This window comes from Oryza brachyantha, chromosome 4 (assembly GCF_000231095.2).
Source record: "Oryza brachyantha chromosome 4, ObraRS2, whole genome shotgun sequence".
Taxonomy (NCBI): Eukaryota; Viridiplantae; Streptophyta; class Magnoliopsida; order Poales; family Poaceae; genus Oryza; species Oryza brachyantha.
In genome coordinates, this window is record NC_023166.2 from 15,573,401 (window position 1) to 15,587,617 (window position 14,217).

At 42.7% G+C, this 14,217-nt stretch overlaps 1 protein-coding gene across 1 annotated transcript; it reads left to right on the plus strand.

Moving 5' to 3' along the window:
- The first annotated feature begins 2,842 nt into the window (after positions 1-2,842).
- Positions 2,843-4,066, plus strand: LOC102711147 (ethylene-responsive transcription factor ERF039-like). Its single transcript, XM_040523483.1, has one exon. The coding sequence runs from the start codon at positions 2,878-2,880 to the stop codon at positions 3,523-3,525; it is 648 nt and encodes a 215-aa protein (XP_040379417.1). The 5' UTR covers positions 2,843-2,877; the 3' UTR covers positions 3,526-4,066.
- The last annotated feature ends 10,151 nt before the right edge of the window (positions 4,067-14,217 follow it).

Sequence of the window (14,217 nt, forward strand, 5' to 3'; positions counted from 1 at the left end):
AGTACGAAATATGCCCACGGTAGCTTCTGTATTATTCCATCGGTCCTAAAATCACTTCTTATTCTGTACCTAAATATAAAGCAATTTTAGGACCACAAAGAAATTACAGTAGGTAAACATTCTTGTTTTCTATAACTTGAAAAGGAAGGGAAAAACGCATGAGCTTACGTATGTCTTGTTTCCACCAAGGATTATCTCCTCAAATTGTCCAAGAGATGAATAAAAATCTACTCATCACTTCACCCAAGAGTATATCCCCCATCACTTTCTTTTGCTTAGGTTTATAAGCCAAAATTGAATTTTTTTAACTTTAAATTTAGATTTGATTTTAAGATTCCTTTACCAAAGTTTATTTTACCGTCTGAACTTTTTTATCGCTACGAACATGTATATAAAAGTTTATTCGTAATTTTTTTCTATTTACAAATAATACGTTGTTTGCTGTTTTGTTTTAAAACTCAAAAGATGACCCATAAACCATGCTACTCATAAATACGATCATGTGCAATCTTAGTTAGTGCATTGGCCAAAAATACTATTTTACCTTCGATTACGTATAGGACGATGTGGTTGTCTTTTACGAGCAAAAAAAAGACATATTGTATCAAAGATCAAGCATACAAAGATTAATGTTCTCGGATCGAGAGATAGACAAATGCACGTAAATAAATCATTCAAGGCTAAAAATAATTACGGCAACGTGTGACTCGAAGGATACAAATAATTAGGGTGACTTAGCTTAGTAAAAATAAAGAAACAGTATTAGCTATAGTTAGTGCTCCATTCGTTCTAAAATTTTAGATCATATTTATCCTTCCTTTTTGACTTAAAATATGTTTATCTTTGAGCCATCATTATAATAGAGTTTATAAAAGATATTGAGAGTAGATAAAATAGAAAACGATTTTATTAAAATTTAATAAAGGATGGTATTTTAGTCGTTTTATTTTTTTTATTGTCATGTGGAATGAGTGAAAGATAATGGTTTTTTTTTTGACAAATGGAGCAGGGAGCTAGTACTGCACTCAGAATATTGACAAGGTGACACGTGGTTTTGTTCCTAACTTAAAATTTCAACTTGTTAAACCCAGGTAATTGTACCATGATCTGTGCCAGACAGAGAATAACAAATTAATAGATCTCAGTTTAGAGTTAACACTTGCTTCCACGTTTTCAAACAATTTTGCACCACATTGAAGTGTACAATGCGATAAATTCATTTATTCTCTTTATGAACTTTTTGAACGAAAAAAAAATCCAATTCAAGCCAATCCGAATGCCATAAACCCCCATTGACACATTTAGATAGGGCGCACAACAATACTCCGTCGGTTCCAAAACAAACAAGGATCTAAGTTTGTTGAGATTTGTTTCAGTCCAACAAAAATTATCTCGAGATACCGGTAAGTCGAAATACCAAATCATTTCTAATTATTGGATCTAAAAGTACATGTCATAACAAGCTAGATTTAATGGTGGAAAACGATTTGGTACCTCGAGGTATCGGTACCTCGAGTTACTTTTTGTTGGACCGGAGCAAATCTCAAATTTGTTTATTTTAGATAAGAGAGTTGCTAGAGATATGATATGAATTATTATCTATAATATATTTAAATTATATTAATAGTTTTCTAATATGACTCCGAGCTTTTTTTATTTTAGGACTCATAGAGTCTCCTAATAAGACTTATAGTCTGTTCCAACTAGAACTCTTAGATTTCTCCACATATATATTTCTTGTAAGTTGCACGGGAAAGGGTTGTATTCCTCTGTGTTGTAACTATCATCTTATAGTGGTTATTGTCGGTTGACGCCTGTAGTTTTTTACTGCAAGGTTTTCTAAGTTAAATCTATGTCTCCGCTATGCATGTCTATATTTCCTAACAAAAGTATATATTATTATGATTTTTTATGATGTATGATGATAGATGATAGATTATTTTATATTTTATAATTATTTAACGGTATAAATAATTGGATTAACTACGTAAAGTTAAAAATATAAAATGATAAATTTATGAGCAATTTGATGGTTTTTGAGAAGGTATTAGGAGATAAAAAAATTTAGTGAAAAATTTAATACCTCTTGGGCCGCATTGGCCACCACCGACTAGTTAACTAAGCTCCCCTCGTTTTCCATGCGCACACTTCTCGAACTGCTAAACGGTATATTTTTTGTAAAAATTTCTAAATAAAATTTGTTTTAAAAATCATATTAATCTATTTTATATTTTTTAATAATTAATTAATCATATATTAATCTATTACCACGTTTTTTACGAAGACATAAGCTAACTTATTTGGCCGTAACGAACGCGGCCTTACTAACAAGAGATACCAAATTTTAGTACAATCACCACAAATTTCCTACCGTTCTTTCTCCTTTCTTCCGATGGAGGGGTCGGCCACGTTGTCTTAGTACCTAAAATTGCTCTAAATTTATATATATAGTCCTTGCTTACCAAAAACATGTTGTTTAACTTGAAGTGTGCACATAGAAAAAAAGAAAAAACATAGAGATAACACAAATAACCTCTATTTTAGGTTATAAGATATTTTGGTTTTCTTTATATTCGTATAGATATCAATAATTCTAATATATATGTAATACCGGTTTATGTAAAAATCGAGGGCAACAAAAACGTCATGTAACACGAAATTGCTAAAACAATAATTCCAGCTGTGTTTTACTTCAGCAAGGATAGTCATCTCAGGAAATAGAAAAGGAAACAATGGCATGGCCCACGGGCATATGACCCTATGTTTTTCTTGACGTGCCACGTCGCCTCTGCGCCACGCCATAAAATCCCATTGCCATCTTCCCAGCTCCACTCCGCTCCCTCCAACTACTCCACACCCGGCACCACCGCGGCAGCCATGGACGACTCCCACGAGCCCGCCTCCCCGGCCTCCCCCGACACGGCATCCTCGTCGTCTACGTCGTCGTCGTCGTCGTCTTCATCGTCCTCCGCCGCCGTTGCTCAGAAGAAGCGACCGCGCAACGACGGCCGGCACCCGACGTACCGCGGCGTGCGCATGCGCAGCTGGGGGAAGTGGGTGTCCGAGATCAGGGAGCCGCGCAAGAAGTCGCGCATCTGGCTGGGCACCTTCGCCACCGCGGAGATGGCCGCGCGCGCGCACGACGTGGCCGCCCTCGCCATCAAGGGCCGCGCCGCGCACCTCAACTTCCCGGACCTCGCGCACCTGCTCCCGCGCCCTGCCACCGCGGCTCCCAAGGACGTGCAGGCGGCGGCGCTGCTCGCCGCCGCCGCGGACTTCCCGTCCGAAGCCAATGCCAAGAGCCCCGACGCCTGCTCCTTCGCCAGCGCCGCCTCGCCGCAGCCGCCAGCGCCGGACGCTGAACCTGACCCGGACAACGCGCTGTTCGACCTCCCGGACCTTCTCCTGGACCTGAGATACGAGACATCCTCGAGCCTTTCGTGCGGGGCGTCGTGGGCTGTCGACGACGACGTGGCAGGCGGCGGCGTGTTCCGCCTGGAGGAGCCGATGCTGTGGGATTACTGATCAATGTTGCTTGCTTCAGTTCTTGGATTAGCCGCCAGTCAGCTGCTTCATGCACCCTGTTCATGGAGGCTAGTCATGCTTCCGTGTATTAGAAAGATCAGAGGCTTGTAAATGGCGCTGCTGCTTTTTTCTTCTTTCTTGATCACTCTGCTTCTCCTCTGTTTTTTTTTTCCTTTCCTTATTTTGTGCTTTGTTTTTCCTCTCCATTTTTTCACCTTTTCTTTACCAAATCTAGCATGCGAGGTTGTATAAAGCCAGCTCCTTTTCCTCGTCTTGCTTGATTTGGGGGACAAGAATATGTATAATTAACAAGCATCTTATCTTCGACTATCCCTTTTCTAGCTTGTTTTGTTTAGTGGTAAAAAAAGTGATCTACCAAGATTTGGGCCAAATGGACAAGTGATATTTACGCATCCGATTTGCACCTTTCCGGTGTTCGCAGCTCGTCACCGGCCTTGGAAGCCACGGTAAGATTCGTCCACGCCATTCAAATCATCCAGCTCCACCTGCACTGCAGCACGAGAAACAAAAATTAAAAACAGAGAAGAAGAAACGCACTAGCGATTCCCCTGTACTGCACACTGCCTTCAGAGCCGCGCCGCGACGGGGACGTGTGGCGGGGCAGTGAGCGGGAGCGCATAAAGACCCCGAAAGCGACGGTTTCCGCGTAAAGACAGCGCTTCCCGGCCACGCCAAAGTTAATGCCGTCCCGTCGTCGCCCACCCATACTACTCCTACTACTACACTGTCACGCACACGGCCGAAGCCGAACGAACCGCCGGTACGTACGACGTCCTCTCGTCCCTCGCGGCCACGGCGTGAAAGCCTGCCCGCGCCGCGGCGGCTCAGCTGGGCGCGTGCGTGAGCTCCGGAAGACGCCAATGCGGCCGCTCGAGAAGCCTGCGAGGCGGTGCGTGACCAGTGCGCGCTGCCGGGTGATTGTCTTTCGTGCAAGGGAGACACTGTTTGCCGCCGCTGCTGTGCGAGCGACCGATCCTTGCCGGGGAAGCCTGGCTAGTGGTTACGATTTGACGGCTGACTTGGCTTGATCAGCTGGGTTAACCGGCCTAACCTTGATGAGCAACTTGTCCCGGGGTTAACAGCTTAAGGAGGAGTACGAGTAGTACTAGTCAGTACCCTGCTTGCAGCTTACTTGTCCTACTGCACCCACCCTGCGTTTAGCTGGTCCTTGTAAGATGGATTGCGTGAACTCTTTTCCCTTTAGGGGCGGCCGAGTCGTCGATCGTTGCCGATGGTCTGGTTCACAAATTGTGAATATGGCCAGGTAAAAGAAACAAATTGAATATCGCTAGCTTTGCAGCGGGGCGCATTCAAGGAGAATCGCCGTTTCGGCGATCCCCAAATCCTTTTGCCCAAATCGACGTTTAAAAGTGCGCTGTGCACGTAAGCTTGTCTATTTTCGAGGTGATGAATACTCCTGCTATGTTTTATAAATTCCGCGGTCAGGCAGCTGTCGGACTCTCGGCAGAAACGACACTTGAGTTAAGCACAAGTCTCCACTGTCCATTTTCGAATTATATTGGGCTTAAGTGCACGGATTTTATCACTATTACTATAGAAATACTAGTCGTAGTACGTTCCAGAATGAACTAGAGTACATGCATTTCGTCGTAAACAAACCAGTGGAGATACCTGCTCGAGAATACGTCTAAAATCACGGCGGCCACTACGAGCTACTACGTACGTCTACCTACGTTGATCGATCAGTACTTGGAACCACTTGCAATGAGTATCCAACTGCCCGTGCATTAGCAGGAGGAGCTGTTGGATTTGGCCCGAATGGGAAAAGGGAAGATTCTGCCGAGCATGGCGGCACGACAGGCACAGGCGCAAACCAACATGGATTGATGCTTCTCTACTGCTCTGCTCCTCAAGCAACAGTGATGAGAAAACCACATGAGAAAAGACCATCGTGCGTGCGTGCGTGCATGCATGCTATACTACCCATCGCCTGATCAATCGATCGTCCGGGGCCGTGGCCGGTGTGCTGTGCTGCCAGTCTCCTTGGAGTATTGCACACGTTACGTGCAGCGACGGCTAATCTTTCCTCATCTTTTTCGTCCCTCCTCCCCAACGTGCACACGGTCTCGTTCTCTCCGTTGTGAGTATCAGTAAAGATCGCGAATCGGCCAGTTTGTGTTTGTTTCCGATTACTGCTGCGGCAGGTGTCCCATGCCTCGGCATGTTCTTGGTAATGAGGTCCAACTGGCGAGACCAGATGCTCGGGGTACAGGCTGGCAAGGGGTACTACCAATCTGGAGGCAGTACGGCGCTCTCGCTCGCCATGGAACACAGCTACACTTCCGGAAATAAGATTATTTTTCATTTTTCCGTGTCCAATGTTTGATCATTTATTTTATTTAAAAAAATTACGATTAATATTTTTGTTCTTACTAGATGATAAAACATGAATAGTACGTGACTATTTTTTTAAAGTTTTTATATAATTTTTTCAAATAAGACGAATGATCAAACATTAAACACGAAAAAACGAAAAACGATTTTATTTTGGAAACGAAGGCAGCAGCTGTTTATGCTGTTGGTTTCATTTTGTCACTGTCTAGGGGCATCCCCTTCAGGCATCAGGCCCTTCAAGGCTTCAACTCTTGGGAGCTGGGTCTTTGACCGTAGGAAAGCAGGAGGCCGGATGGAGCACAGCAGCAACCTGTTTGTTGTCTGGCTGGTGTACATTATTCATATAATGCATCTTCTTCTAGATGCAACCCTTTTCATACTACACATGGATACAAAGACCATGCTACTGATAGTACCATTTCGGATCAGGGTGAGCGTGTAGTTGGCATACGCGGAATGCTACCAAGGTCTTACTCAGTTCCTAAAATTATTTTATAAAAACATCACATCAAATTTTTAAACATCTAAATAAAGCATTAAACATAGATGAATAAAAAAACTAATTGCACAGTTATGAAAGAAATCTTGAGACGAATCTTTTGAGCTTAATTAGTCTATAATTAGTCAAGTGCTACGGTAACTAACATATACTAATGACGAATTAATTAGGCTCAAAAGATTCGTCTCACGGTTTTCAGGCTAGCCGTGAAATTCGTTTTTTCATTCGTATCAAAAACCTCTTTCGACATCCAGTCAAATATTTAACGTGACACTTCTTTTGGAAATTTTGTCATTCTAAACGCTCCCCAAATCTTCTAGCCTGATTATTGGTAGTATTTGCACGGATATGGTTGCAGTTTCACCAACAGGAGAAAAGTCAAAGCACCTACGGAGATTGGCAGGGAGGGGAGGGCTACACGTATGTGTGCCGCCTAGTAGCTCGTAGGCTAGTAGCCCTAGTACGACACTACGAGCTACTCGAGGTAGTTGGACCAGGAACTCACGGAGGCACGGAAGGAGCACTACGACCGTCCCAAAAAAAAATATTTAGCTTATTTTGTATATCACATAAAAACTTCAATTGTAAATAATTATATATACTATTAAGAATTACAAATATAGGGAAACCAATACATTTTTTAAAACGTAAAGAGCACTGTAACCTTTACCGGCGTGAGTACAAAGTAAGTATCATTATCTTTGCGCTTCTACTTATAAGTTAAAATTCGAATTTTTAATATTAAATTTAATATTGATTTTGGGGCTTTCTTCACTGAAATATTTTTATTGGCTTCTAGATCAATAAATATGCAAAATTTTTAGTCATAATTATTTTTATTTGCACATATAATGTTTCTCATCCCCACAGTCTTTTTTATGCAACAAGTAGAACAGCGTCAGAACATATATGCACTCATACTACTTCATGTATTCCAAAATATAATCATTTCTACTAATAGGTAGAATTTAGTATGAGTACTAAAATTACTCCCTCTATTTTAAAATATAAATATTTCTATGACTTAAACTTTATACTATAATATGGGCCTATTTGTTTAAAGAAAAAATAAATGATTGGATTTCTATGGATTGCATTTCTATTAAAGCTATTTGGTTTATAGGAATGAAATGCATGAAAATTAAAGTAGATTTTTCTTTCCTATGAGTTAAAGAGAGAACATATAAAAATTTTCATTCACTCAAACCTAGTGAGAAAATCCATATGGATTGACGTGGACATGCATTTATATTCCTATATTTTTATTACTGTTAAAATTATTCTAAACCAAATATGATCTATAAATATTTATGGGTTACTTCTCATGATTTAGATCATTACGATAATTTTCTGGTCAATCAAATGCCTTGAAAGGGAATCAAATCAATTCAAAACTTAAAAATTAACAACTGATATAGAGATAGTAAAAACAACGTAGTAGGCATGAATGGTTGGATAGAGTCTATGATTGGTTGATAAAAAATATATATGAAAAATTTAAATAGAGAATAATTCGGATGGTTAAGACGAGAAGTTAGCTGAAAATAACTTTATTTCAGAAAAAAAAGAATTAATGAAATGTAGAAATAACTTTAATTTTTTGCGACGTCTTTAGCGTTGCTCGGTCAAAATGAAACTTGGAGCATCGGCTGCCGTGGAGACCGAGACCGTACGCACAGACCGTACAGTAGGCGTGCAGTCGACGCAGCACAGGGATTCAAAAGCTGGGCCGAGATGGATGGCCAGCGGGGCAGCGACGTCGCTCGATCGCCAGCCGCGGTACGGAGGAATTGATGGCTCGGCCCGCCCTGCACCCGCGTGTCATCGCGGGGCGACGGGCAGAAAGGCTGCTGCCGCGCCTGCCGCCCGCGACGATCGGTGTGCGCTCCCCGCGCCCCCGCCTCGCCTCCTCGTGGCCCCGGCCGGCCGGCCGGTGGTCAATCCGCACCGCCCACCCGCGCTGTCCTCCTGCCGCGTTTGAAGTTTCTCACCTGCATGTCACAGTAGCAGTAGGTGCTCTTCTTTTGGATGGATCATGGATAGCAGCAGCAGGTTGGTTGGATATACATGGATATCGAAAGCAGAACATGCTGCTGCGTATAGTATAATGCTGTTCGGTTTGGTCTTTGACTCATGTTTGTTCTGATGCCAAATGTGATGCACTAGAATGGCCTGATGCCTTTGGTCATCAGATTGGTGATGATGGCAAAAGGCGGCCATGGAATCCAAGGATAGTAAATCAAATCAAATGATTCGCGTCCAACTAACCCTGAAAGTTTTGGCAAGACAACTAGACAAGCATTTGCGTCGAGTCAACTAGCCCTGGGTAAGTAGATTGAGCAAGATAAAGAAAGAAAAATGCAGGAAAATGCTAAATAAAGCATTGACTTCTGTTTAGTTTCAGTCTATCCTACCTAAACTCGTGTATTTAATCCCTGGAACACAAATCATTATCCTCTTAAAACCGCGGTTAGTTGATCTCTCCTATTCTTGTCCTTCCAAATCATGTCCCAGTTCTGTAAGTTGGAAACGGATGGTGCTTTGAATTCCTTTAGCACTCTGTAACTGAAAGTTGAATTGTCCGCCCATACACACTGCCTAAAGTCGTACTAATACTGATTAACCTGCCAAGATATAGTACTACTACTAATGCTTTTGGTGGCATCACTATCACGCCAATTAGGACAGCTATCGCTGTAATTCCAGGGCAATGGCGACATGGCGTGGTTTCTCTTTTTATCTAATTAACTCTCTGCAATATAATTCAACCAGCCGATCGATCAATGACGTGCTCGCAGAAACAATGCAGAAAAGCCAACTGGTTAAAAAGAAGCAACCGAAAACGCGCTGGTCTCTCCTTGTGCTGGTGCCATGTCGACGCCAAATTCGCTATCACCTGAATATAATTTTGTCTCCCGTGGAGGAGGTTTCGCGGGGGTGCTTGTCACGCTGATGGCCATCGGCAACCAACCACTGGAATTGAATATTTGATCGGCACCGGAAAGCGACGCGGCGAGATCTCTAGCTAGCATGCAGCGATCGATCGATCGATGCCAGCCCAGCTTTTGGCCAAGAAATTCTACGTGAAAGCGGTGCTCGTGTAGAGAGTATCGCTGCCATAGCTCCTTCCTTTCCGATGCCATCGTTGTCCGTCGCGATGTTGATTTTGCATCACGTCCAAATCAATTCCCACAAATCCCATGCGCGTCGTGTCGGGGGTGAACCGATCGCCGAGATCTTGACGTACAGCGTATGTGCAGTTGGAGGGCCGGTACTTGAAAGTATCTACGTACAGGACTCCTGCCAATCTGCTTCAGTATAATTAAGATTAGGTTTTTTTAAAGCATTTTTCCTATTTTTAAGAAGGTATATGAGGTACCGCACCTTGAGATATTTCCACTAAAAAATATGGTACCTTAAAATACTTTTTCAAAGATGGTAAAAAAGCTCTTAAGATTATCTACCCAAATCAAGTCCATCATGAATTGAGCTAGAATTTCCAAATTAAAGTTGGCCAATGAAACCTAGCATTAGCAACCACAAGTTTATACTGGCTGAGCCACATTCTTATATTGTCAAAAAAAAAGAGAAAAAATGGTGCCTTTCAGATAGCAATGGATAGCCTGTCTTAAAAAACCATACCAGTACGTACTAGTCCTAACATTTGACGGTTCTAATTGCCGGCTTATCTACGCATTGGAGTCCAGCTGATCGATGATGCCTACTCCCGTTTAGTCGCGTACAGGTATACGTATAAGTAGATAAAACGACAACGATTCAGGTTTGCAGGCCGCCATATAAGTATGTTATCCACCGAGGGCGTAGATTCCCTTTTAACCAAAACATGGGCAGAGATAGGCTAACAAGTGGCCATGCGAAGAGATCGAAGAGAACGAAACTGTGATTAGCAGGACAGGTGTTCGGCGGCACGTAGAATATTTATTTACTAGGATCCACATACATACGTCCGCATGCAGCAGGTCGCGATCGAGCAACTCATCGACGTCTCCATTAGCATGCAGACGCCGCGTGCTGATCTGCTGTGTGCGCTCTGCATTACCTTCGTCAGGCCCTGCACGCACCAACTGCAAACGACCAGCAGTTGGGTTTATTATCATCATGCTATCAGGGATAAAACACGCGATTATACTATGCATGCACGTAGACTAATGGTGATATCTTCTGATGATAAAGCACCTGTAAGTATATAATGTATACAGCGCCGGAATGGAAGAGTCGACGACGGAGATGGGAGATGGGTCGGCCGTCGGTCTCTATCACGGTAAGATACGTTGTCCTTTTACTGATCAAGAACACATCGACCCCAGCTAATTTTAAGAGACAGAGAAATGCGTCTGCATTGTGGCCACTTGTTATCACTACTACCATCTCTCTGCCACACCACACAGCCATCCACACTAATCAGCATGACTGGATTGTTTGGAAGGAGATTAATTAATAGTATGCGTGCCTGTGCACGTACGTGTTGCATCGATCGATCGACCTAATTAGCAGCAGCTGCTGCTGCTAGCTCTAGAGACTGACAGGAACGTCTTACCCACCGATCAAGGCAAAGACGGGGAGGATTTGATGGGCGGCGACTATTTAGCTACAGAAGACATGGTGAATAATAATTAAAGGGACAGTGGACAACTGGACGTGGAGCAAAGGCGTGCGGGGATTAGACACCTTAGATTTGCTCGGCCAATGGTTGGGGCCGGGTTTCATCCATGACGTAGTACGCTCTTGCAAAAGAGACAGAGGAGATATGAAACTTCGTGTGAAAAAGATTTCTAAGAAAAAAGAAGAGGAGATATGAATCATATGATATTGTAAGTATCATATGATACATCCAGTCCTGCTTCGACACTTGACGGGTTTCGTCTTGCAGTTCCAGGTAGGCATGATTACAGACAACTAAGCCAAGATTGCTCACTAGAAAGAAAAATCGTACCGCTATATGTACTGTTACGAGTAGTATTATTGGTAGTACTTTTCTACCTAACTTTCGCTCTTTCACTCTTTTGTCAATCCTTTTCACTTGAACATAAGTAAACCCACGCATACAGAGAAAGGTCATACATGCGCAAATAATTTTAGCCGGTGAAATTTACGTGGGGACACTCAGACATGTGACTGTATACATAGAAAATCTCTAGTAGATCAGCAAAAACAACATGTAAAGCAGCCCTTGGACAGGAACAAAAGATGCAGCACAAAAGTCAGGCAGTGACGGGGCGGTGGCGTAATTAAAGCTGTCGTATTCCCATCGGCGTGGGGTAAACTGGGGCTACACTGGTGTTCTCATGTGGCGGTACAATGGACTAACACGTTGTCATGTACTCACTCCATCCCAAAATAAATTAATTTTTTATTTTTTATCTTTAATTTTTGACTCATCGTTTTATTTAAAAAAATTTTGCGATTGATATTTTTGTTTTTATTAGATGATAAATCATGAATAGTACCTTACGTGTGACTAATTTTTTTTTCAATTTTCTGAAAATTTTTCAAATAAGACAGATGGTCAAACGTTGGATACGAAAATCGGAGAATTTATTTTTTTCAGGACAGAGAGATAGTACTCCTTATGATGACGCTGTCTCGGCTGTCAGGGGGCAAGAACGATGGATCTCGGCCGGATCCCTCGGTTCAGGGCCCTGGACCATACATACAAATGTGTTACTGTACTACGTGTGTTATGGCTTTTGTGGTCCTGAGCCCCCACATTCCAAGCAGCAAAACGACGTTACTAATCTGGGCGCTTTGTGTACGGACACCGGGCACTGCTGCACATATTCGCGTTGCTGGATGCCGCATTTTTGTCGTGTGTTAGAGATGCCGGTTAATCTGCCTGCTTAGAGAGAAGTCCTGCAACAATGGCTCTCATTTCTTAGCTTACTATCTCCATTTCATATTAAGGCTCTCTTTGATTCAAGGAAAATTTATAGAAATTTTATAGGATTTAATTCCTATAGGAATTTTTTCTATAAAACTCTTTGAATCAAATGAATGAACCTTATGAAATCCTATTAAATTCCTATGGAATGTCTCTTCCCATATATTCCCATATAAGTTTTGAAGAAAATTTAAGACGTAGAAACTCATGGAAAAAATCATTTGAGTCTTTATCTCTCCTTAAATTCATGTGTTTTTCCTGTGAACCAATCAAACTGCCATTCCTACGCACGTTTTTCTTGTGTTTTTGCATTTCTCTGTTTTACACTTACATTTCTATCAGAATCTTATGTTTTTTCTATTTTTTCGTTTTTTCATTCATGTGATTTAAAGGACCCTAAAAGATGTCTTTGTTTTCTCCAAATTTATACAGATACTAGTTAATATAAAATATCTATAAAACATACACTATCTTTGTCCCATAATAACTTTAATTTTCGATTTCCGTGTCCATAAGCTTGACCACTCGTTTTATTTAAAATTTTTGTTAAAAAACTTTTAAAAAAATTAGTTACGCATAAAATATTATTTATGTTTTATCATCTAGTAACAATAAATATTAATCGTAAAAAAATTAAATAAAACGAAGAGTCAAAATTATATAAAAACTAAAAATGAACTTATTTAGGGATATATTGTTTTATAGATGATTATAGAAAAAAAAAACAGAATATCCTATTGCAGGAAACGGAGGGATTAGATCGCGCGGTTAAATCTAAAATCTGTGTAGGCCGTCTTTACTATGCAGCCATATGACTGAGGTAATTTAGATGTTACAAGATTAACCGGTCCGGACCATCGATGTGTTCGAGAACTTTATTTTTTAAAAAACAAATATGTGTCCGAGAGAATCCCAGGTCCTACCAGGCTTACCACCGTCGCCGTCGTCGGACCCAGTGTGCCGGCTAGCTGCCGGCCTGAGAAACATGTGCGGCGCGCACGAGTCGGTGGCAGCCCAGCGCGCACGATCGGTTCCTGCCACGGCCAACGAGCAACCCCCAGCGCGCACGCGAAATCCGCCGTGCGATCCTCCGTCCCCGAGCGGCCTGGCCCTGGCCCTGGCGCGCGCGCGCACGCCCCGCAAACCAGCCATGCCAGCGTCCTGATTTGCACGGATCGGCGCGTTTGCCGCCCGCGGTTTCCCTGAGTTCTCCTGGCGCTCGCGGTTGCTGTGCGGTACGAGCGCGTCCCGTTCCGGGGAAGGTGAGGCAAGCGAGGATGGCCAGTGGCGCGGCCCGCACTACTACAGCCTTTTGGCACGAGGATCTCGCACCGCGTGGGACTCGTGGAAGCCGGACTGTGCAAAAGCAAATGCTCTGCTCCAACGTTCTGGAAAGGGCAAAACCACATGCCCCGTTGTTTGTTCAAATTCAGGAAGGGCCGGGGTAAAGTTTCGCTGTTCCTATGTCAAATGCTCGATTTTTTTTTCTTGGGGGGGGGGGGGGGGGGGGGGGGGAGCGCGTTTATCACAGTTGTTAGTTGTTACCATACGACGATCGAGTGAGGCACAGCTAACATAATGACGGTAGAGCTCAAGCTTCCCACTGTCCCGTTTAGATTATAGAAACCCTTACTAAGCCTTGTCTAAAATCTTATGCCAAGAGTGATTGTAATACTATCTGATTTATTTAAGGTGTCTTTGGTTGGTGGGATATGCTTGGATGGGAGATGGCCGTCCAGGTTTTTGGTGCGTTTGGTTCGTGGGCAAAACTGGATATGGTGGTCCAGAAAAGGAATATTCCACGAAAATGCTGGATGGACGTATCCGGCCAAGACGTATCCGACCAAATTGGCCGGATTAGCTCATTCACCTTCACGAACCATGATCATTAGTGATTTAGGGATAATTAGCTTATTTT